The sequence below is a fragment of the Protomyctophum parallelum genome (genome assembly GCF_964188405.1).
Source record: "Protomyctophum parallelum genome assembly, chromosome: 15".
Taxonomy (NCBI): domain Eukaryota; kingdom Metazoa; phylum Chordata; class Actinopteri; order Myctophiformes; family Myctophidae; genus Protomyctophum; species Protomyctophum parallelum.
The window spans coordinates 2,200,375-2,221,922 of record NC_139710.1 but is presented as its reverse complement, the minus strand read 5'-3'; the positions used below and the strand labels follow the sequence as shown (position 1 = coordinate 2,221,922).

At 44.9% G+C, this 21,548-nt stretch overlaps 1 protein-coding gene across 4 annotated transcripts in view; it reads left to right on the top strand.

The window, feature by feature from the left end:
* LOC310872086 (endoplasmic reticulum aminopeptidase 1-like) overlaps nucleotides 1-21,548 on the top strand; it is a 54,274-nt gene that overhangs the window by 4,999 nt on the left and 27,727 nt on the right. Inside the window, exons 3-14 of one of the 4 annotated variants that reach the window (XM_083783788.1) lie at nucleotides 1,506-1,776; nucleotides 1,891-1,924; nucleotides 3,674-3,812; nucleotides 4,155-4,289; nucleotides 6,779-6,899; nucleotides 7,617-7,771; nucleotides 10,956-11,069; nucleotides 11,388-11,522; nucleotides 12,336-12,467; nucleotides 14,243-14,326; nucleotides 15,714-15,871; nucleotides 19,010-19,092. In XM_083783788.1, the coding sequence (XP_083639914.1) occupies nucleotides 1,506-1,776; nucleotides 1,891-1,924; nucleotides 3,674-3,812; nucleotides 4,155-4,289; nucleotides 6,779-6,899; nucleotides 7,617-7,771; nucleotides 10,956-11,069; nucleotides 11,388-11,522; nucleotides 12,336-12,467; nucleotides 14,243-14,326; nucleotides 15,714-15,871; nucleotides 19,010-19,092 (1,561 nt within the window). The other 3 variants (XM_083783789.1, XM_083783790.1, XM_083783787.1) reach the window with 3 other exon arrangements.

Below are 21,548 nucleotides of genomic sequence, written 5' to 3'. Positions count from 1 at the left end.
GAAAAATCCTGTCCTCCTCCCAGTAGCAAGCACTGAAGCAGCATTCATGGATTTGGAATCCTCCCTCGTTTGAGTAAGGACGCGCTGAGATTGGCCACAATGGCCAGTGCACTCTCGCAAGACATGCTGTGATTGGCCAGTAGCCACTTTGAGTGGCAGTCGGTGGGAAATGCTCTCGCCACAGAATGTACTAGTGGGTATTCTGGCCATAATAATCTTTCTGCGCGGCCCCAGCTGTTGGTACGCAGAAGCGCTTCCCGACGCTTGATTGACAGGCAGCGCATTTTGAATTTTGACGACGCATGCGCAGTGGCGCACCGCTTATGTGCAGCCCTGATCAAATTGATGTACTTTTGCTCAACCCGATTTGGAGACCAGATTCTACAAACGTCTTCTAAATCAGTTTTCTGAAAAACCCCATGTTTCTATATCAGTGGTCCTCAAATTATTTCATGTCAAGAACCCCACAAATAAAAAAATAACGTTCGCTCTGAAGGAATATTATATTCAGAAGATTTGCACCACATTTTCCATGATTTTTCAAAAACAGCAGATCTGCTATTTTTCAATAGCGACGGTATTAAGTAAGTAAAACATTTCAGTAACTTTATTTTGTCCACCAGGCCCACGAGGACACAGACCTCCTGGTCCTTATTGTCCTTATTGTCCTTATTGTCCTTATTGTCCTCCTGGTCCTTATTGTCCTTATTGTCCTCCAGGTCCTTATTGTCCTCCTGGTCCTTATTGTCCTTATTGTCCTCCTGGTCCTTATTGTCCTTATTGTCCTCCTGGTCCTTATTGTCCTTATTGTCCTTATTGTCCTCCTGGTCCTTATTGTCCTTATTGTCCTTATTGTCCTTATTGTCCTTATTGTCCTCCTGGTCCTTATTGTCCTCCTGGTCCTTATTGTCCTTATTGTCCTCCTGGTCCTTATTGTCCTTATTGTCCTTATTGTCCTCCTGGTCCTTATTGTCCTTATTGTCCTCCTGGTCCTTATTGTCCTTATTGTCCTTATTGTCCTTATTGTCCTCCTGGTCCTTATTGTCCTTATTGTCCTCCTGGTCCTTATTGTCCTTATTGTCCTCCTGGTCCTTATTGTCCTTATTGTCCTTATTGTCCTCCAGGCCCACGAGGACACAGACCTCCTGGTCCTTATTGTCCTAATTGATATTGTCCTTATTGTCCTTATTGTACGTATGGTCCTTATTGTCCTTATTGTACTTATGGTCCTTATTGTCCTTATTGTCCTTATTGTACGTATGGTCCTTATTGTCCTTATTGTACTTATGGTCCTTATTGTCCTTATTGTCCTCCAGGCCCACGAGGACACAGACCTCCTGGTCCTTATTGTCCTTATTGTCCTTATTGTCCTCCAGGCCCACGAGGACACAGACCTCCTGGTCCTTATTGTCCTTATTGTCCTCCAGGCCCACGAGGACACAGACCTCCTGGTCCTTATTGTCCTTATTGTCCTCCTGGTCCTTATTGTCCTTATTGTCCTCCAGGCCCACGAGGACACAGACCTCCTGGTCCTTCACGCCCACGACATGAGGATCGCCGAGGCTCTCCTCTGGGGGGCGGAGCCGGGCGCCGCGGCCACGCCCCCCACCGCGCCGCCACGCCCCCTGAGGGTCCTGCAGCACCGCGGCCTCCAGCAGGTGGCGCTGGCGCCGTCAGAGGAGGAGGAAGAGCGGCCGCTGCTGAGCGCGGGCCGGGCCTACCGCCTGGAGATCGGCTTCTCCGCCAACCTGTCGCGAAGCTTCCACGGTTTCTACCGTAGCAGCTACCGCACCGCACAGGGAGAAGAGAGGTAGGTAGCAGCTACCGCACCGCGCAGGGCGAAGAGAGGTAGGTAGCAGCTACCGCACCGCGCATGGCGAAGAGAGGTAGGTAGCAGCTACCGCACCGCGCAGGGCGAAGAGAGGTAGGTAGCAGCTACCGCACCGCGCATGGCGAAGAGAGGTAGGTAGCAGCTACCGCACCGCGCATGGCGAAGAGAGGTAGGTAGCAGCTACCGCACCGCGCAGGGAGAAGAGAGGTATGTAGCAGCTACCGCACCGCGCATGGCGAAGAGAGGTAGGTAGCAGCTACCGCACCGCGCAGGGAGAAGAGGGGTAGGTAGCAGCTACCGCACTGCGCAGGGAGAAGAGGGGTAGGTAGCAGCTACCGCACCGCGCAGGGAGAAGAGCGGTAGGTAGCAGCTACCGCACCGCGCATTGTGAAGAGAGGTAGGTAGCAGTGTTGTTTTGGGCAGCACATTTCTATTTCAGTTTTAGTCATTTATTAATTGAGTGTAAAATCTGCCCCAAAATTCGAGTGTAGGTTTCGTAGTACACCCACGTCGCCACGGCATTTATAAAGTGATCGCAGACAGCTGATCCTGATTCCTTAATTTCGTTCCGACGTTAATAAATGTGACGGCTGAAATCTTTCTGGCACGCCCTATGAAATCAAGCCTCGCCCTCGTTTTTGCGACATGAACACATGAAATACGACCTGGAAACCATGGTTACAGGAAAAACAGTTTCCCCCATGCCTTGCTGCCCGCCTCACCCCCCTCTCTCATACACACACACACACACACACACACACACACACACACGCACACGCAACTTGCAAGCCCATTCAACTGGTGTATCTTAAATAAATAAAGAACGAACACCTGCATGAATTAAATAAAGCTGTAGGCCTACCCTGTCTGTTTCCCTCTCACCTCGCTTGCTTTGCTGTCATGTCCACGCACGCACGCACCTCAAGGCTACATGACACATCCCATCGCCATGAATGGAATACGTTTGTAGGCTGGCCTATATTAATTTGACCCATTCGTGCGCAGTGCACAGAAAGTGAGTGAGTGAGTGAGTGAGTGATGTCTGCATGAGAGATAGTTTATGGAGTGATATGATCATTAATGAACGAATCATAAACATATGGATGAAGGCTTGCCGCTTGCATGTGTGCTGGTATGTGTTGGCGACGCATGCCGCGGTCCCGTCCTACCGACCCCCGAAAATGATCTCGCTTTTATCTGAACTGTCAAAGCACTTATTTAAATTTGTGAATGATTAAGCCCCTTACGCCTATAGCCTACAATTGCAAGTAGGCAAGCTGTATGCTTGGTATTACTTGGAAATAAAGGCGTGCAGTCCATTTATGCCTAAATAATATAATATCGCAGGGATTATATAGGCATCTGATGTCACGGTAGTAAGTCTGTTAATAGAGAGGGCACCAGATTAAAGATCCATCCACTTGCATTAAGTTGCTCAATAGCACATGATTTCACTCCTCCTTCCGGCTAGGAACAGAGTGCATTCTGGGATGGATTGGACCCAAACACATGAACGCGCTGGTCCGTTGACTATCATTGCGCGCGTTCACGTATCAAACATTCGTCCACGCGCCATCGGCCCGATAACATCAACGCTGCGCAATGATAGTCAACGGACCAGCGGGTGTTTGGTTTCCTCAGGCCGCCGTCTCTATTCAAATATACTCTAAGGTTTTAACCCATTCTGGAAGGGAAACCCTATTGGTGTTTTTTAACTCATTCAATTCTCTTTCAATACTTGCTGCCTGATATTTTGAAGTAAAAGTGTAAAAAAAAAAAAAAAATCACTTCCTTAGTTTTTTGAAAATTAATTATTATTATTATTATTATTTATAAATGAAGGTTCCTGGCCTCCACCCAGTTCGAGCCCACCAGCGCGCGCGCTGCCTTCCCCTGCTTTGACGAGCCAGCGTTCAAAGCCAACTTCACCGTCCGGATCGTCCGAGAGCCGCGACACATCGCCCTGTCCAACATGCCCAAGGTTCGTATTCACCCCTTTTGGGGTTTTAGCATTTTAGCATTATGTTATACTTTAGCTATTGAAAAATAGCAGATCTACAAGCTCATAGCGCACCGAGTGCTGCGCTGTGAGCTTGCAGGTCTGCTATTTTGGAAAAATCATGAAAATGTAGTGCAAATCAAATGTGCAAATCTTACCACTAGGGCCCAGCGCCTGCAGTCCCTCCTCTTACCACTAGGGCCCAGCGCCTGCAGTCCCTCCTCCTACCACTAGGGCCCAGCGCCTCAACATTGGAGAGCCTCACTGAGGGGCTTGCTTCACTTGCCCGACAAAACTAACGACCTCTTGACCTCTTGGTGGCAGGTTAAGACTGTGGCGCTCCCTGGTGGCCTTCTGGAGGATTTCTTCGACACCAGTGTGGCGATGAGCACCTACCTGGTGGCCTTCATCATATCCGACTTCCTGTCTGTCAGCAAGACCACCCGCCATGGGGTCAAGGTAGGACCATGGGGTCAAGGGTCAAGGTAGGACCACCCACCATGGGGTCAAGGGTCTTGGTAGGACCACCCACCATGGGGTCAATGTAGGATCACCCACCATGGGGTCAAAGGTCTAGGTAGGACCACCCACCATGGGGTCAAGGGTCAAGGTAGGACCACCCACCATGGGGTCAATGTAGGATCACCCACCATGGGGTCAAGGGTCAAGGTAGGACCACCCACCATGGGGTCAATGTAGGATCACCCACCATGGGGTCAAGGGTCTAGGTAGGACCACCCACCATGGGGTCAAAGGTCAAGGTAGGACCACCCGCCATGGGGTCAAGGTAGAACCACCCGCCATGGGGTCAAAGGTCAAGGTAGGACCACCCGCCATGGGGTCAAGGTAGGACCACCCACCATGGGGTCAAGGGTCAAGGTAGGACCACCCACCGGTGTTGTTTTTGGCAGCAGATTTAGATTTTAGTTGTAGTCATTTAGTCTCTTGAATAGTTTTCATTTAGTTTTAGTCACATTTTAGTCACCTGGAATGTTTTAGTCAACTAAATGTCATAAGACTTTAGTCTTACAGTTGATTTAGTCGACTAAAATTTATTTTGGCGGGCCTTGATGCCGTCGTAATGAATCTTTATTTGTGTTGTGGTCACATATCTCTGTGTTGTGGTCACATCTCTGTGTTGTGGTCACATCTCTGTGTTGTGGTCACATCTCTGTGTTGTGGTCGCATCTCTGTGTTGTGGTCAGATATCTCTGTGTTGTGGTCAGATCTCTGTGTTGTGGTCAGATATCTCTGTGTTGTGGTCATCTCTGTGTTGTGGTCAGATATCTGTGTTGTGGTCAGATATCTCTGTGTTGTGGTCAGATATCTCTGTGTTGTGGTCAGATATCTCTGTGTTGTGGTCAGATATCTCTGTTGTGGTCATCTCTGTGTTGTGGTCAGATATCTGTGTTGTGGTCATCTCTGTGTTGTGGTCAGATATCTCTGTGTTGTGGTCAGATATCTCTGTGTTGTGGTCAGATATCTCTGTTGTGGTCATCTCTGTGTTGTGGTCAGATATATCTGTGTTGTGGTCAGATATCTCTGTGTTGTGGTCATCTCTGTGTTGTGGTCAGATCTCTGTGTTGTGGTCAGACATCTCTGTGTTGTGGTCAGATATCTCTGTGTTGTGGTCAGATATCTCTGTGTTGTGGTCATATCTCTGTGTTGTGGTCAGATATCTCTGTTGTGGTCATCTCTGTGTTGTGGTCAGATATCTCTGTGTTGTGGTCTTCTCTGTGTTGTGGTCAGATATCTCTGTGTTGTGGTCAGATCTCTGTGTTGTGGTCAGATATCTCTGTGTTGTGGTCATCTCTGTGTTGTGGTCAGATATCTCTGTGTTGTGGTCAGATATCTGTGTTGTAGTCACATATCTGTGTTGTGGTCAGATATCTCTGTGTTGTGGTCATCTCTGTGTTGTGGTCACATCTCTGTTTTGTGGTCAGATATCTCTGTGTTGTGGTCATCTCTGTGTTGTGGTCAGATATCTCTGTGTTGTGGTCACATCTCTGTGTTGTGGTCAGATATCTCTGTGTTGTTGTCACATCTCTGTGTTGTGGTCAGATATCTCTGTGTTGTGGTCACATCTCTGTGTTGTGGTCAGATATCTGTGTTGTGGTCAGATATCTCTGTGTTGTGGTCATCTCTGTGTTGTGGTCAGATATCTTTGTTGTGGTCACATCTCTGTGTTGTGGTCAGATATCTCTGTGTTGTGGTCAGATATCTCTGTGTTGTGGTCAGATATCTCTGTTGTGGTCAGATATCTCTGTGTTGTGTTGTGGTCAGATATCTCTGTGTTGGTCAGATATCTCTGTGTTGTGGTCATCTCTGTGTTGTGGTCATCTCTGTGTTGTGGTCAGATATCTCTGTGTTGTGGTCAGATATCTCTGTGTTGTGGTCAGATCTCTGTGTTGTGGTCACATCTCTGTGTTGTGGTCAGATATCTCTGTGTTGTGGTCAGATATCTCTGTGTTGTGGTCAGATATCTCTGTGTTGTGGTCATCTCTGTGTTGTGGTCAGATATCTCTGTGTTGTGGCCATCTCTGTGTTGTGGTCAGATATCTCTGTGTTGTGGTCAGATATCTCTGTGTTGTGGTCAGATATCTCTGTGTTGTGGTCAGATATCTCTGTGTTGTGGTCATCTCTGTGTTGTGGTCATCTCTGTGTTGTGTTGTGGTTAGATATCTCTGTGTTGTGGTCATCTCTGTGTTGTGGTCAGATATCTCTGTGTTGTGGTCATCTCTGTGTTGTGGTCAGACATCTCTGTGTTGTGGTCAGATATCTCTGTGTTGTGGTCAGATATCTCTGTGTTGTGGTCATCTCTGTGTTGTGGTCATCTCTGTGTTGTGGTCATCTCTGTGTTGTGGTCAGATATCTCTGTGTTGTGGTCAGATATCTCTGTCTTGTGGTCAGATATCTCTGTGTTGTGGTCATCTCTGTGTTGTGGTCAGATATCCGTCTACTCGGTACCAGAGAAGATCGACCAGACGGCCTTCGCTCTCGACGCTGCCGTCAAACTCCTGGACTTCTACGATGAATACTTCGATATCCCTTATCCTCTGCCTAAACAAGGTATTAATATCCCTTATCTTATCCTTTGCCTAAACAAGGTATTAATATCCCTTATCTTATCCTCTGCCTAAACAAGGTATTAATATCCCTTATCGTATCCTCTGCCTAAACAAGGTATTAATATCCCTTATCTTATCCTCTGCCTAAACAAGGTATTAATATCCCTTATCTTATCCTCTGCCTAAACAAGGTATTAATATCCCTTATCTTATCCTCTGCCTAAACAAGGTATTAAGATCTACAAGCTCATATCGCGGCTCCTAGTGTCGCGCTATGAACTTGTAGGTCTGCTATTTTTAAGCGTGATAATGTGGCGCAAATCTTTGGAATATACAGTATATTATTACAGAGCGAACGTTTTTAAAAAACGTTTTAGAAACTCCCCCCTCTGTCAGGTGATAAGAAGCGTTTTGGGACTCCTCACGCATTGAAGGAAGCATGAGGTCAGTCCGTTGCTCTCCCCAGGTTGGCAGAGGAAGTGTAGCGACCAGGATTAGACACTGGGTGAAAAAAATGGGCTGCAAAATCGTGCGATAAAAATGAAAGCAGAAGCAAATATTTGAGTTAAAAACGTTCTCTGTGTGTGAAAGCATATTTTCAAAGACTTGTGCCACATTTTCACGTCTTTTAATTTTTTTTTCTAATAGCTATAGTATAACATAATGCTTAAAACACCTAAAGGGGTTCCCGTCCTGAATGGCTTGTTATTATCCCCAGACCTGGCAGCCATCCCAGACTTCCAGTCCGGAGCCATGGAGAATTGGGGTCTGACCACGTACCGAGAGGACGGCCTCCTGTTTGACCCCCACAGGTCTTCAGCCTCCGACAAGCTGGCAATCACCATGGTGATCGCCCACGAGCTGGCCCACCAGGTAACGCACACCAGCTGTCAATCACCATTCAGGGTGATTGACAAGCTGTCAATCGCCACGGATTAAAGCAGTACAATTACAATTTAGGCATTTATCAATTACTTAAAGGTATATTCAGTGATTTCACTCAAAAAACCTTAGGTTTCGTTTTTGGCTGGGACCTAAGCCTTTCATCCAATCAGGATAGAGAGCCAAAAACGGTTTTTTGACCCCCAGGGGTTAACTGGGGACAGGGAGGAACTCCTTATATGGTCAGCACACTCTATAGTAGAGAGGATTATCACAACAAAACAAAAAAATAAGTGATATTTGAATTAAGTGAAATCACTGAATATACCTTTAATCCAGAGTGATTTACATTAAAAACAGGTTCTGTACGTATAGGACGCCCCTAGGCGTCTTAAGGATTAAAAACGAGCTGAGCCTTAGACGTCGCTGGGCGTTCCTAGCGCATCTTCAATGATACGGGGCCAGATAAGAATATTCAGAATTCTTCCAATTTTTCTTTGTTGGCCCGTTCGCCTTTCGGCTGCTGTATGCTAACGCTCTGGGCAATTATTAGCTTGCCGTTGACTCACATGTTAGCGCGGCGGAAAGAATGACTTGTATCTCCTAATCCAGGGCGCTCTCCGTGGTGATGAACGGATCGATATGCTGGCGCTTCTTGGATCATATATCGTATAAATTGAAATGATCGCAATGTAAGCTAGCAATGTAAAGTCAACTTTTTTTAGTAGATTGTTACCGGGTCATGGCTTTCAGAGTATAAGCGCTGAGACAACCCCGGCCACCCAGAGCTCCTATTTTGAAGCACTTCCGGCACTGATAGGCCCTCATTTATCAATCGAGTGTAAAATCTGCCACAGATTCGAGTGCAGGTTTCGTAGTACACCCACGCCGCCACGGCATTTATAAAGTGATCGCAAACAGCTGATCTTTCCTTAATTTTGTTCTCACGTTAATAAATGTCACGGCTGAATTTGATCTGGCACGCCCTAAGAAATCAAGCCTCGCCCTCGTTTTTGCGACATGAACAACGCCAATACGTTTCCTGAAACCATGGTTACATGAAAAAATAGGTTTCTCCCGTGCCTTGCTGCCCGCCTCACCCCCCTCTCTCATACACACGCACAGACGCACAGCACGCACACGCAACTTGCAAGCCCAACTAACTGGTGTGTTGTTAAATAGATAAAGAACAACACCTGCATGAATTAAATAAAGTTGTAGGCCTACCCTGTCTGTTTCTCCTCTCGCTTCGTTTCCCTTGCTGCCCGCCTCACCCCCCCGCACACATATCGCAATTTTTCACTGTGTGTTGTTAGTTGTATATTAAATTATTAAAGTATTTTTAATTTAATATACAAGATATATTAGTGAACGAAAACCTGAACCTGTGAACCATAATTAAATAACAAATAGGCACACACACGCGGCTGTTTTGCAGGTGCTCCTCCTGTCCAGTCACTTGCGCTGGGAGCCTGGCACGGTACATTTGGCATTCGAGCGACGCGTCAGGTTTATTATATTGCACATACCGTAAGAAAGACATCGGCCTGCTGTAGATTAGCTACAGTAGGCTTATACCACGTTGGGACTCTCCGCAGCTGAGCTGCAGCACTGCTGCACTATACTCTCCAACGTCCCGTCATGGAAATATTTCAGCACAGACAGCCCAAATCCTCGCATGTATGCGCTCATGCAAAACACCGTTTAAATGGCTTAAGCATCTCTTGCAACATTGTTTTTAATTGCGCGATTTTATCTCCTACTAATTTCATATGACACATTCCTTAACATTTTTATTTATTTATTTTTTACATGTAGCCCATATACATTATACATACCTTTTATATAAACATTTTAGGAGTGAATACATATATGTTTAGATGCCAGCTGTGACAGCCTCTCAGCAGTTCAGACAATGCTGTCTTGTGTAAGACAGAAAAACAAAGCGTACGGCAGCTGCCGAGCAGACGTGGGTTTTGAACGTTGTCACGTTCAATTTCAAGCTTTGCCGGAAATGGAAATGTTAAATGCCGAAAATGTCGGTAATTTCGGCGTGCGCCCATATTTTGGCGTGCGCACGGTTGATAAATGAGGGCCATAGTGTTTTAAGCAAGAACAAAACGCATGGCAATACATCACATACATAAACAGTAGTTATCATGAAACATGCGTAAGCTAAGAACATAACAGTGGAATATCTATTTAATGAAACTATATATATAAACTAAACATACTATACTATACGTATGTACTATAAAGTGCTATGTCTACGTAAAATGCTGCATGTCAGTAAGTCTGCATGGAACGCTATCTAAGTCTACATAAAGTAATAAGTCTCTAAGTACTCAGTCAAATCAAATGTATTCATATAGCACAGTGTTACCAGCTGCTTGCTTAAGCTGTTTTCCCTGGGAAGCTAGTATTTATGCTCTGGTAGACTGACTCCTCTAGTATTTCTGCTCTGGTAGACTGACTCCTCTAGTATTTCTGCTCTCTGGTAGACTGACTCCTCTAGTATTTCTGCTCTGGTAGACTGACTCCTCTAGTATTTCTGCTCTGGTAGACTGACTCCTCTAGTATTTCTGCTCTGGTAGACTGACTCCTCTAGTATTTCTGCTCTCTGGTAGACTGACTCCTCTAGTATCTCTGCTCTGGTAGACTGACTCCTCTAGTATTTCTGCTCTGGTAGACTGACTCCTCTAGTATTTCTGCTCTCTGGTAGACTGACTCCTCTAGTATTTCTGCTCTGGTAGACTGACTCCTCTAGTATTTCTGCTCTCTGGTAGACTGACTCCTCTAGTATCTCTGCTTTGGTAGACTGACTCCTCTAGTATTTCTGCTCTGGTAGACTGACTCCTCTAGTATTTCTGCTCTGGTAGACTGACTCCTCTAGTATTTCTGCTCTCTGGTAGACTGACTCCTCTAGTATTTCTGCTCTGGTAGACTGACTCCTCTAGTATTTCTGCTCTGGTAGACTGACTCCTCTAGTATTTCTGCTCTCTGGTAGACTGACTCCTCTAGTATTTCTGCTCTGGTAGACTGCCTCCTCTAGTATTTATGCTCTCTGGTAGACTGACTCCTCTAGTATTTCTGCTCTGGCCCAGTGGTTTAACCCTGTGTGACCCTGTTTCACCCTGTTTGACCCTGTGTGACCCTGTGTGACCCCGCCCCCCAGTGGTTCGGGAACCTGGTGACGATGGCCTGGTGGAACGACCTGTGGCTCAACGAGGGATTCGCCAAGTTCATGGAGTTTGTGTCCGTGAGCGTCGTCTACCCAGAGCTGCATGTGGTGAGGACACCTTTAACACACCATTCTGTAGTCCTTTAACACACCATTCTGTAGTCCTTTAATACACCATTCTGTAGTCCTTTAACACACCATTATGTAGTCCTTTAACACACCATTCTGTAGTCCTTTAACACACCATTCTGTAGTCCTTTAACACACCATTCTGTAGTCCTTTAACACACCATTCTGTAGTCCTTTAACACACGTTTCTGTAGTCCATTAACACACCATTCTGTAGTCCTTTAACACACCATTATGTAGTCCTTTAATATAGCACGTTCGGTGACCTTTGACCCCTGACCCCTTGACCCCACACAGGAGGACTTCTTCCTGGGGAAGTGTCTGGAGGCCATGGAGGTGGACTCTCTTAGCTCCTCCCACCCGCTGTCCGCGGCCACCGTGGAGAGCCCCGCCCAGATCCGCGAGATGTTCGACGACGTCTCGTATCGCAAGGTGAGCCACGCCCACCTCGTTACCGAGCCACGCCCACCTCGTTACCGAGCCACGCCCACCTCGTTACCGAGCCACGCCCACCTCGTTACCGAGCCACGCCCACTTTGTTACCGAGCCACGCCCACCTCATTACCGAGCCACGCCCACCTCGTTCCTCCCCCCTCCTCCAGGGGGCGTGGCATTCTAACGAACTGTTCCTCCTCTCCCCTGCAGGGGGCGTGGCATTCTAACGAGCTGTTCCTCATCTCCCCTCCAGGGGGCGTGGCATTCTAACGAGCTGTTCCTCCTCTCCCCTCCAGGGGGCGTGGCATTCTAACGAGCTGTTCCTCCCCCCCCCTCCAGGGGGCGTGGCATACTAACAAGCTGTTCCTCCTCTCCCCTCCAGGGGGCGTGGCGTTCTAACGAGCTGTTCCTCCTCTCCCCTCCAGGGGGCGTGGCATTCTAACGAGCTGTTCCTCCCCCCCTCCAGGGGGCGTGGCATTCTAACAAGCTGTTCCTCCTCTCCCCTCCAGGGGGCGTGGCATTCTAACGAGCTGTTCCTCCTCTCCCCTCCAGGGGGCGTGGCATTCTAACGAGCTGTTCCTCCTCTCCCCTCCAGGGGGCGTGGCATTCTAACGAGCTGTTCCTCCCCCCTCCTCCAGGCGGCGTGGCATTCTAACGAGCTGTTCCTCCTCTCCCCTCCAGGGGGCGTGGCATTCTAACGAGCTGTTCCTTCTCTCCCCTCCAGGGGGCGTGGCATTCTAACGAGCTGTTCCTCCTCTCCCCTCCAGGGGGCGTGGCATTCTAACCAGCTGTTCCTCCTCTCCCCTGCAGGGGGCGTGCATCCTCCACATGCTCCGAGACTTCCTGGGTGCCGACGCCTTTAAGGTGGGCATCGTGGCGTACCTGAAGAGACACGCCTACCAGAACACCGTCAGCGCACACCTGTGGGACAGCCTGAGCCAGGTGGGCCACGCCCCTAACCCTAATTAACACCTGTGGGACAGCCTGAGCCAGGTGGGCAACCCTTAGTGTTTTATTTAGCTGCCAGGGGCAGGTGGGCAACCCTTAGTGTTTTATTTAGCTGCCAGGGGCAGGTGGGCGACCCTTAGTGTTTTATTCAGCTGCCAGGGGCAGGTGGGCGACCCTTAGTGTTTTATTTAGCTGCCAGGGGCAGGTGGGCGACCCTTAGTGTTTTATTTAGCTGCCAGGGGCAGGTGGGCGACCCTTAGTGTTTTATTTAGCTGCCAGGGGCAGGTGGGCAACCCTTAGTGTTTTATTTAGCTGCCAGGGGCAGGTGGGCGACCCTTAGTGTTTTATTTAGCTGCCAGGGGCAGGTGGGCAACCCTTAGTGTTTTATTTAGCTGCCAGGGGCAGGTAGGCAACCCTTAGTGTTTTATTTAGCTGCCAGGGGCAGGTGGGTGACCCTTAGTGTTTTATTTAGCTGCCAGGGGCAGATGGGCAACCCTTAGTGTTTTATTTAGCTGCCAGGGGCAGGTGGGCAACCCTTAGTGTTTTATTTAGCTGCCAGGGGCAGATGGGCGACCCTTAGTGTTTTATTTAGCTGCCAGGGGCAGGTGGGCAACCCTTAGTGTTTTATTTAGCTGCCAGTGGCAGGTGGGCAACCCTTAGTGTTTTATTTAGCTGCCAGGGGCAGGTGGGCAACCCTTAGTGTTTTATTTAGCTGCCAGGGGCAGGTGGGCTATCCTTAGTGTTTTATTTAGCTGCCAGGGGCACGTGGGCAACCCTTAGTGTTTTATATCCATGTGTTCGTCACAGAAAAACAACCGATATACAAGCTCTGTAGATCTCTGTTGTTGTATGAGGAACGGCAGGGTTCAAGTGTTTGTAGATCTGGGGTACAAGTGGTTACGCATTACTTTGGCTGACATTTTCAAAGTTTTCCCACCGGACATGCTATACCGAACTGCACCACTTGGTGTCAATCTTGACTTGGGAATATAACGAGAGGCATGAGAATGTAGAATGTAGGAAGACGGCAGAGAAGCACCATCATTGTCTCCACCACCATCCTTTTGACTGTTTGTGCATGCGCGTTGCCGTTCACTTCCCTGTTTGCGTCTCAGAAAGAATGCCTCGCATTTCCCAATCCAGGGCGCTCTCCGTGGTTTTGACCAGATGGATATACTAAGCTCTTCATTTCTGACTTCAGCTCGCCTCTCGTTTTAACCCATTCTGACCTGAGATCAGATTCATACGAGGTTTCCGCCCGACACACACTGGTCTGTTGAACCCATTCTGACCTGAGATCAGATTCTAAAAATGTCAGTCGCTCTTCGATTTTTCAAAAATAGCAGATCTACAAGCTCATATCGCGCCACCGAGTGGCGCGATACGAGCTTGTAGATCTGCTATTTTTAAATAGCTAAAGCATAACATGATGCTGACACCAAAATGGGTGCCCGGTCAGAATGGGTTAAAATATAGGAAATGGTGATCTGATTTGAGCCTAGATTGACTTTGTTATGATATAGAAAGCAATCGCGGGGCATAACTGATCCCAGGTCAGTATAATGAAATGGCCGACTTCCACTACCGGTTCAAACTAACCAAAACGTCTAGGGTCATTTGGGGGACCTTTTTTTTTAAATACGTCTGGCATGGGCAACGGCCCCATCTGGTGGATTCCCGGCAGTATGGCACTCAAGGAGTTTGAATTGTCGATCTTTTCCCCAATGTATGAAACGGATCGTTGAGAAACAGCTGCTGTCTCCTTCCAGATCTGCCAGTCACATGACCAGGATGAAGGGCCAATCGGACGCCAGGAATTCTGCTCCGAGGGCAGACTGCAGCCCGGCTCCGAGGTGAGACTTTTATTTTCTTAACTCATTTAGTCCTTGTCAGACTTTTATTTTCTTAACTCATTTAGTCCTTGTCAGACTTTTATTTTCTTAACTCATCCATGGCTAACATATATTTGTTTTATTTTTTGTTGTAAGATTTTTTTCTCCAATGTTAAAAAGACGTTAAAGGGATAGTTCTGATTTTTTTTAACCCATTCTGATCTGAGATCAGATTCTAAAAATGTCTATTACATCCTGACAGTTTCATTATTAACCCATTCTGACCTGAGATCAGATTCTAAAAGTGTCTTCGATTTTTCAAAAATAGCAGACCTACAAGCTCGTATCGCGCCACTCGGTGGCGCGATATGAGCTTGTAGATCTGCTATTTGATAGATCTGCACAGGGGGGCCACGCAATAAAAGTAAATTAATTCACAAAACTATGCGTCATTTGTATTGTTTGTATTGTTATTTCTAAAATATTAGCGCAACTTTCGTTCAACTTTGACCCCTCTATCACATGGAAGTATTTTTTGGGCGTAGTGATATGGGCACAAAAAACAGTTCCGTGTGATAGAGGGGTAAAAAATGAACGAAAGTTGTGCTAATATTTTAGAAATAGGTCAACAAGTTGTGAATTAATTTACTTTTAATGCGTGGCCCCCTGACTACTTAATATTTCACCAAAGCCAGCAGAAAGAGCACAACTCCCACCACGGGACTCAGGCAAACAATGAATACAGTTGCAACCACTGTATTAATGGCAAGTATTTCATCCAGCTTAAGTTAATAAAATAGATTTCAACCTTACTACTACTTTGTACTACTAGGACTAAGACTAAAAAATATGTTGGAAAAAAAATATATATATATATAGTTTTATGAAAATTTTATAATAATTATATAATTATATACTAAATTAATAATTTACATTTGGGGGATATCTTTCACAATAATGAATAAAACATGTTCTAGACATTCTAATGATCACAAAAAAACATATATTACAATTATTGTACCTACTTTTATTAGGGTAAAGGTCAAAAGTCTTAGGTTAAAAAATGTTCAAAATCCAGACAACAGAGTCCAGACATTTTTAATTTGTGTGAATTTCAGCCTCTGTGGGGGGTATTTATATGCAAATATCATGACCAATGGCATTGCAATGAAAAAGTAATTAATTAAAATAAAATTGTTGCTAAAAAGCAACGCTGGGTCTTAGAGGGCTAAAGAGGTCTTTGGCCTGGATGGCTATTTGTTAAAAGAAGTCAAAAACATATTTGGCCTAAAATGACAACTAAATGATTGTTAACCATGTTGTGAAATGTGTATGTGTGTGTGTGTGTGTGTGTGTGTGTGTGTGTGTGTGTGTGTGTGTGTGTGCGCGTGTGCGTGTGCGTGTGCAGAAATGGTACTCTGGGGATGAATTGGACATCAGAGCCATCATGGACACCTGGACGTTGCAGGAAGGCTTCCCATTGGTCAGCGTGGCTGTGACAGGACGTGAGGTCACACTGCGGCAGGAACGCTTCCTCAAGTCGGACGGCCCCGCCCCCGCTCATGGGTACGACCCGATCTACAAGCTCATAGCAGACCTACAAGCTCATAGGGCGGCACCGAGTGCTATGAGCTATGAGTGCTATGAGCTTGTAGATCTGCTATTTTTATTTTTAATCGTGAAAATGTGGCGCATATCTTTGAATATGTATTCTTTCAGAGCGAAGGTTTTTTTACTCAAATCTTTGCTTCTGAGGGGGGGGGGGGGGGGGGGGTCCCTGGAACAACATGTTTTCAGATGGCCCAATTACAGCAGGGGATCACTATTGATATTATAATACAATATTTGATTGATTTTAATAGTAGACGCATATATGTCTGTCGAGGCGCAGCGCAATTTTAACCCATTCTTACCTGAGATCAGATTCATAAGCTCGTATCGCGCCACTCGGTGGCGCGATATGAGCTTGTAGATCTGCTATTTTTCAATAGGTAAAGCACGACATGATGCTAACACCAAAATGGGTTCCCATTCAGAATGGGTTAATAGTAGACGCATATGTCTGTCGAGGCGCAGCGCAATTTTAATGGCAGCATACTGTACGAGGTTCACATGCGCAAAAATAACAGATGTACAAGTTATCGACACGGAATGGTATGTGTACGGTATGGTACACGATGTACGCTTGTAGATCTGTTTATTTTAAGCATGCAAAGTTATGACGAAGCATGCGATGCATGAGTCATCATGTGAGAGAGTTTCTTTCAACTCGTGTCCCCTCCTTTTTACTGTCAGAATCTGTCATAAAATAGTGTGTGTGTGTGTGTGTGTGTGTGTGTGTGTGTGTGTGTGTGTGGGGGGGGGGGGGGGGGGGGGGGGGCGGGCGGGCGGGCGGGCGGGCGCGCACATGGGGGGAGAGACCCGATATATTTATTCAGACCAGTGTGCGTCCAGTGGAAACCTCGTATGAATCTGATCTCAGGTCAGAATGGGTTATTATGGGAGAGACGCAGAGACAGAGAAATATTTCAAATCATCCTGTGTCGCTCTAGCCTGCCCAGGGACTACAGATGAAATTTAGCTTCGGCTGACTCTGGCCCGTTTACATTGATGTGGAAACTGACATGTTGATGTCCCTGTCAAATAAATAAATAAATAGCGCACGGCCGCACGTATAGAGAGAGAGCCAATGGAATGGAGCAAATGTTAAATAAGCTACACAGGTGGTCCCAAATGATTAATTGATTACATCACTATAGCAAAAGACGTAAAACTAGGTCAGCTCCAATTAGCTGCAGCGGCTCTGTTCTGACTTGAAGCTCAACACTAACGGACCACCTTCACGTTTAAACCTCAAGATGACATGGAAACGCCCGCCGATTTAACCCTCTAATGGCCAAGTGGCCAACCTTAATAACATCTTATTGTGCCTTAGGCCAGCTTTGGCTGACTTTTTGAATGACAATAGAATAATGTGCGATATGACCACAATGTCACGAAATATCTCATTTTAAAGCTGCACGTCTCTAGTTTACACAGAAAAAGAAATTATGTTCCTAGCATGTTCCATCGTTTACTTATAAGCATTTTAGTACACCTTGGTTTGACTTATCACTGAAACCAAGGTCTACTAAAAAGCTTATTAAGTAAACGATGGAACAAGCTATAATCATAATTATTTTTTCATTGTAAAGTAGTGACTTGGAGCTATAAAATGAGACATTTCGTGACATTGAGGTCATATCTCACATTTTTCGATTGCCATTCAAAAAGTCGCCAAATCTGGCCAATGCTGGCCAATGCCCCATTTCTTAATTCGTCATTTTAATGCAATAAGAGGGATCAGCGATCTAAATAAAATACATCACGTTTTACTTTCATTTTCAAATTAATACCCAGAAGTGCCACCAGATGGCGGGAACGTTCCATTATTCTTATTTTGGCAAAAGTATCAAATCTGGCTAAATCACTTCCTGTCAAACGGAGATAAACAAAGGAGGCTACTATGACCACTAGCACATAGCTTAGCAATCCGGACAGCCAAGCTAACATTAGCTTTTTTATAACTTAGTCAAATTAAGCTTAAAAACGGCCAGGAACATCCCAAAATATCATTTTTTTTGCCGCGGATCACATAGAGACGGCGCGCGTGCACGATAGTGCACGATCGCGTGGGTTTCGGCCGGTTTTTGGTAGATTACATAAAAATAATTAAAAAAATGTCAAACAATTGCAATATTTTGTTATAAAAAGACGTACTGACAGGGCAGTACGTCTACTACGCAGATAACGTCATTGGCCACGAGGGATTTGTTGATTTAACACGTCAATTAACATGGCAGTCTATGGGCCTGACGTGCTCTTGGCCACAAGGGGGTTAATAACATATATCTAATCGGGTCAAGGTGCACACATGGAAGGAAAGTCCTTTTTATCGGGGATACCTTGTTGTGTAGGCTATATACGTCTCCGTGAATTGTATGCATCAGCAGCAAGCACATTATTGTTCAAACACCAGCTCCTCTGTTCATCTGTTGCTCTTATTTGGCTAATAAAATAATTAATAAGAATGAATGAATGCAACAGCAAGTTGTTGCTGTCATGTTGCTGTGTTCTCTTCTCTCTCTGTGTGACTGAAGGTTGCAGTGATTTCCCCTCATGTTCTTTTTCCCTCCATCGTAAAATGACCTTTTCTTTTTTTCACTATTTGGTTGGCTTAACCCATTCTGAACGGTAACCCATTTTGGTGTTAGCTATTGAAAAATAGCAGATCTACAAGCTCATATACGAGCTTGTAGGTCTGCTATTAAAAAAAAAAAAAAAAAAAACGACTGACATTTTTAGAATCTGATCTCAGGTCAAAATGGGTTAATCAGATCAGTGTGTGTCCAGTGGAAACCTCGTATGAATCTGATCTCAGGTCAGAATGGCTTAACATGTCCACGTGTCATTTGTTTACATATTTGGTACGCTTTACCGAGTCCTGTGTGAACCACCAAACGGACCAAAATCCAAATGCTAATATTTGGTCCTTGATCCGGAACCTTCTAAGCGAACTTTGGGTGTGAAAGCGCCCTTAGATAGCATATTTTACAGACTTATAGCATTTTATGTAAACATAGCACTATATAGTATTACTGTATATGCATGTGGGTTAATATTATTACCCTTATTATAATTATAATTATTATTGTGATTGTGTAGCAGGTTCCTGTGGCAGGTTCCGTTGACCTACATGACCAGCAGCTCGCCGACCGTTCACCGCTTTCTGCTGAAGACGGAACGTGGTGAGAAACACACACACACACACACACACACACACACACACACACACACACAGAGCAAGGTGTGTGTGTGTGTGTGTGTGTGTGTGTGTGTGTAGTTATTATTGTGTGTAGGTATTATGTCTGAAGGACAAATGTAAATCAACATTTTGTTTACTTTGTTTTTTTATTTATTTTTCCTTTTCTGTTTTTAGTAATATTTCTACGATAACCTGATATTACTCTTTTCATTTGTGCTTTTCATAAATTATGCTACTGTGATAATAAGATCACAGACTATTATTATTATTATTATTATTATTAGTTGTATTATATAAAAAGGTGGGCAAAATAAGCTTTATGCTTCAGCCCATACCTTTTCGGTTAGAATAGTCACTGCGTTGTCTAAGAAATGTAAATTAAGCAATGTAAATTGCTTAAACAACCATTTTGTTTATTTTTTTTTTTTTTAAATGACCGAAATAAAGATTCAAACTCAAACTCAACTCAAGGTGAAGTGTTGTACATTGACAAGCAGCAGGTAACTATTTTTTGCCGGGGAATTCTCCCTTCTGGCTCCAAAACTGCACTTCCCATTGCAGTCAGAACTGCAGCATCACTCCCAATCTTCCGCCGTATTCTGAAAACCCACCTTTTCAGACTCCATCATGGCCCATAGCACTTACCCCACCCCCTTAGATAGCATTTATGCAGACTTAGATAGCATTTGATACAGACTTATAGCATGTTATGTAGACAGCACTATAATTGCATTGTATATAGTCATAGCACGCCATAGTACATATGTATAGCATAGTAGTATATATGTATAGTTTATATGCAGAGTTGGGTGTAACGAGTAACGGAAAATCTCGTTACTGTAACGACACTACTTTGGTCGGTAACGAGTAATATAACGACACTACTCCTCCAAATTTGATAATCACACTACAGTTACTGGTCGCTGCAGTGCCTCGTTACTTGCGTCATGTGGCTGCTTTCAGCAGTGTTGCTTTGGAGAATAATGCACACAACGGAGATGAGTTGAACATGAACACTAATGGTGCGCTGGCAATGCAGTACGCAGTACGGACTAGAACATGTCAAACCGGTGTCAGATCAGCAGCAGCACAGCATTTTTCGTTACTGTCGTGGACTCGTAGGGTGGCCAGACGTCCGGTTTTAGACCCACCTATCCTCCCAAATCAACCTCTGGCCGGACAAATCATTGTCCGTTTTTTTGTGATATAGCCTACAGTGCTTGTGTCATAACTGTCATTTACGTTGTCTCTGTATTAAAATCTCCGCAGCACTTTTCCGCTGCACAGCAAGCTCCCAGTCTCCCACTGTCACAGAGACAGAGCAGGCGTTGGGGTGTTGCCATGTCCGCTTATTATAAGCGACTTTGGGCTTGTTTTATAATAGACCAGTCAGTTTTCTTTTGGGCTTGTTTTCATAGACATGGCTGCTTGTTTCTCTTCTAAAACCTGGCAACACTGCCAGTGGGAGGGTCTGTTTGTTTGTTGTAGAACGTGTGCTCTCACAATCACTAGTTAGTTAATGCAGAGATAAATAAACCAAATATGCCAAAATGAAAAACTACATTTAATGAGCAATGGAGCAGGGAACTGTGAACATATAGGCTACTGATTTATCTCAGTCTCATTATTTTTATTTGAATATATATTGGGAAAGTAAATATTTGCCTAGAACCATGTGGTACAGTGGTTTTCAACCATTTTCATATCAAGGTCCAGTATGTATTCTGCATTTTAGCCATGGACCACCATTTGATGAGATTTGGCCTCACAGACCGCAAACTAAATATTATGTTGTTGTCGTAGGATAAGATTTATTATTTGACAATGCATCTCAGGCGATTTTATAGAGTAACGCAAAAGTAATGTAACGAGTAATGTAACTAGTTACTTTCTCCAGGGAGTAATAAAGTAATGTAAGGCATTACTTTTTTCAAAAGTAATATGCAATATGTAGTGTATTACTTTCATGAGTAACGGACCCCAACTCTGTTTATATGTATAGCTTCATTATATAGCACTCATTCTTGAGATGAGGGACAAAAGTGGAAAAAACATGTCCCACACATAAGAGCCTTATTATTGTTCAAAATAAATTAATTTATTAAAAATAAAAGCACTTGCAAAGTTAAATGTAATACAGTTGTGTATTATTATGCCATTAATTTCATTATAATTGTTTTCATATGCCATCTGAATTAGTTAAAAGCAGGCACTGTACCCAAAAACGCCTGTATTTAGCCTGTCCCCAGCAAGTGGTCATAATTTCAAACTGCTAAAAAAGTGTCTAATACTGTCACAATCACATAAATATACATACTAAATTAAAGTAGATTGTCAACAACATAGCAAACAATATACACAATAATTTTAATTTATATTTTCCATTAGATATCTCATATCAAATGTGTGTCCCACGTCTCCCGTCAACTCCGTCAGGTT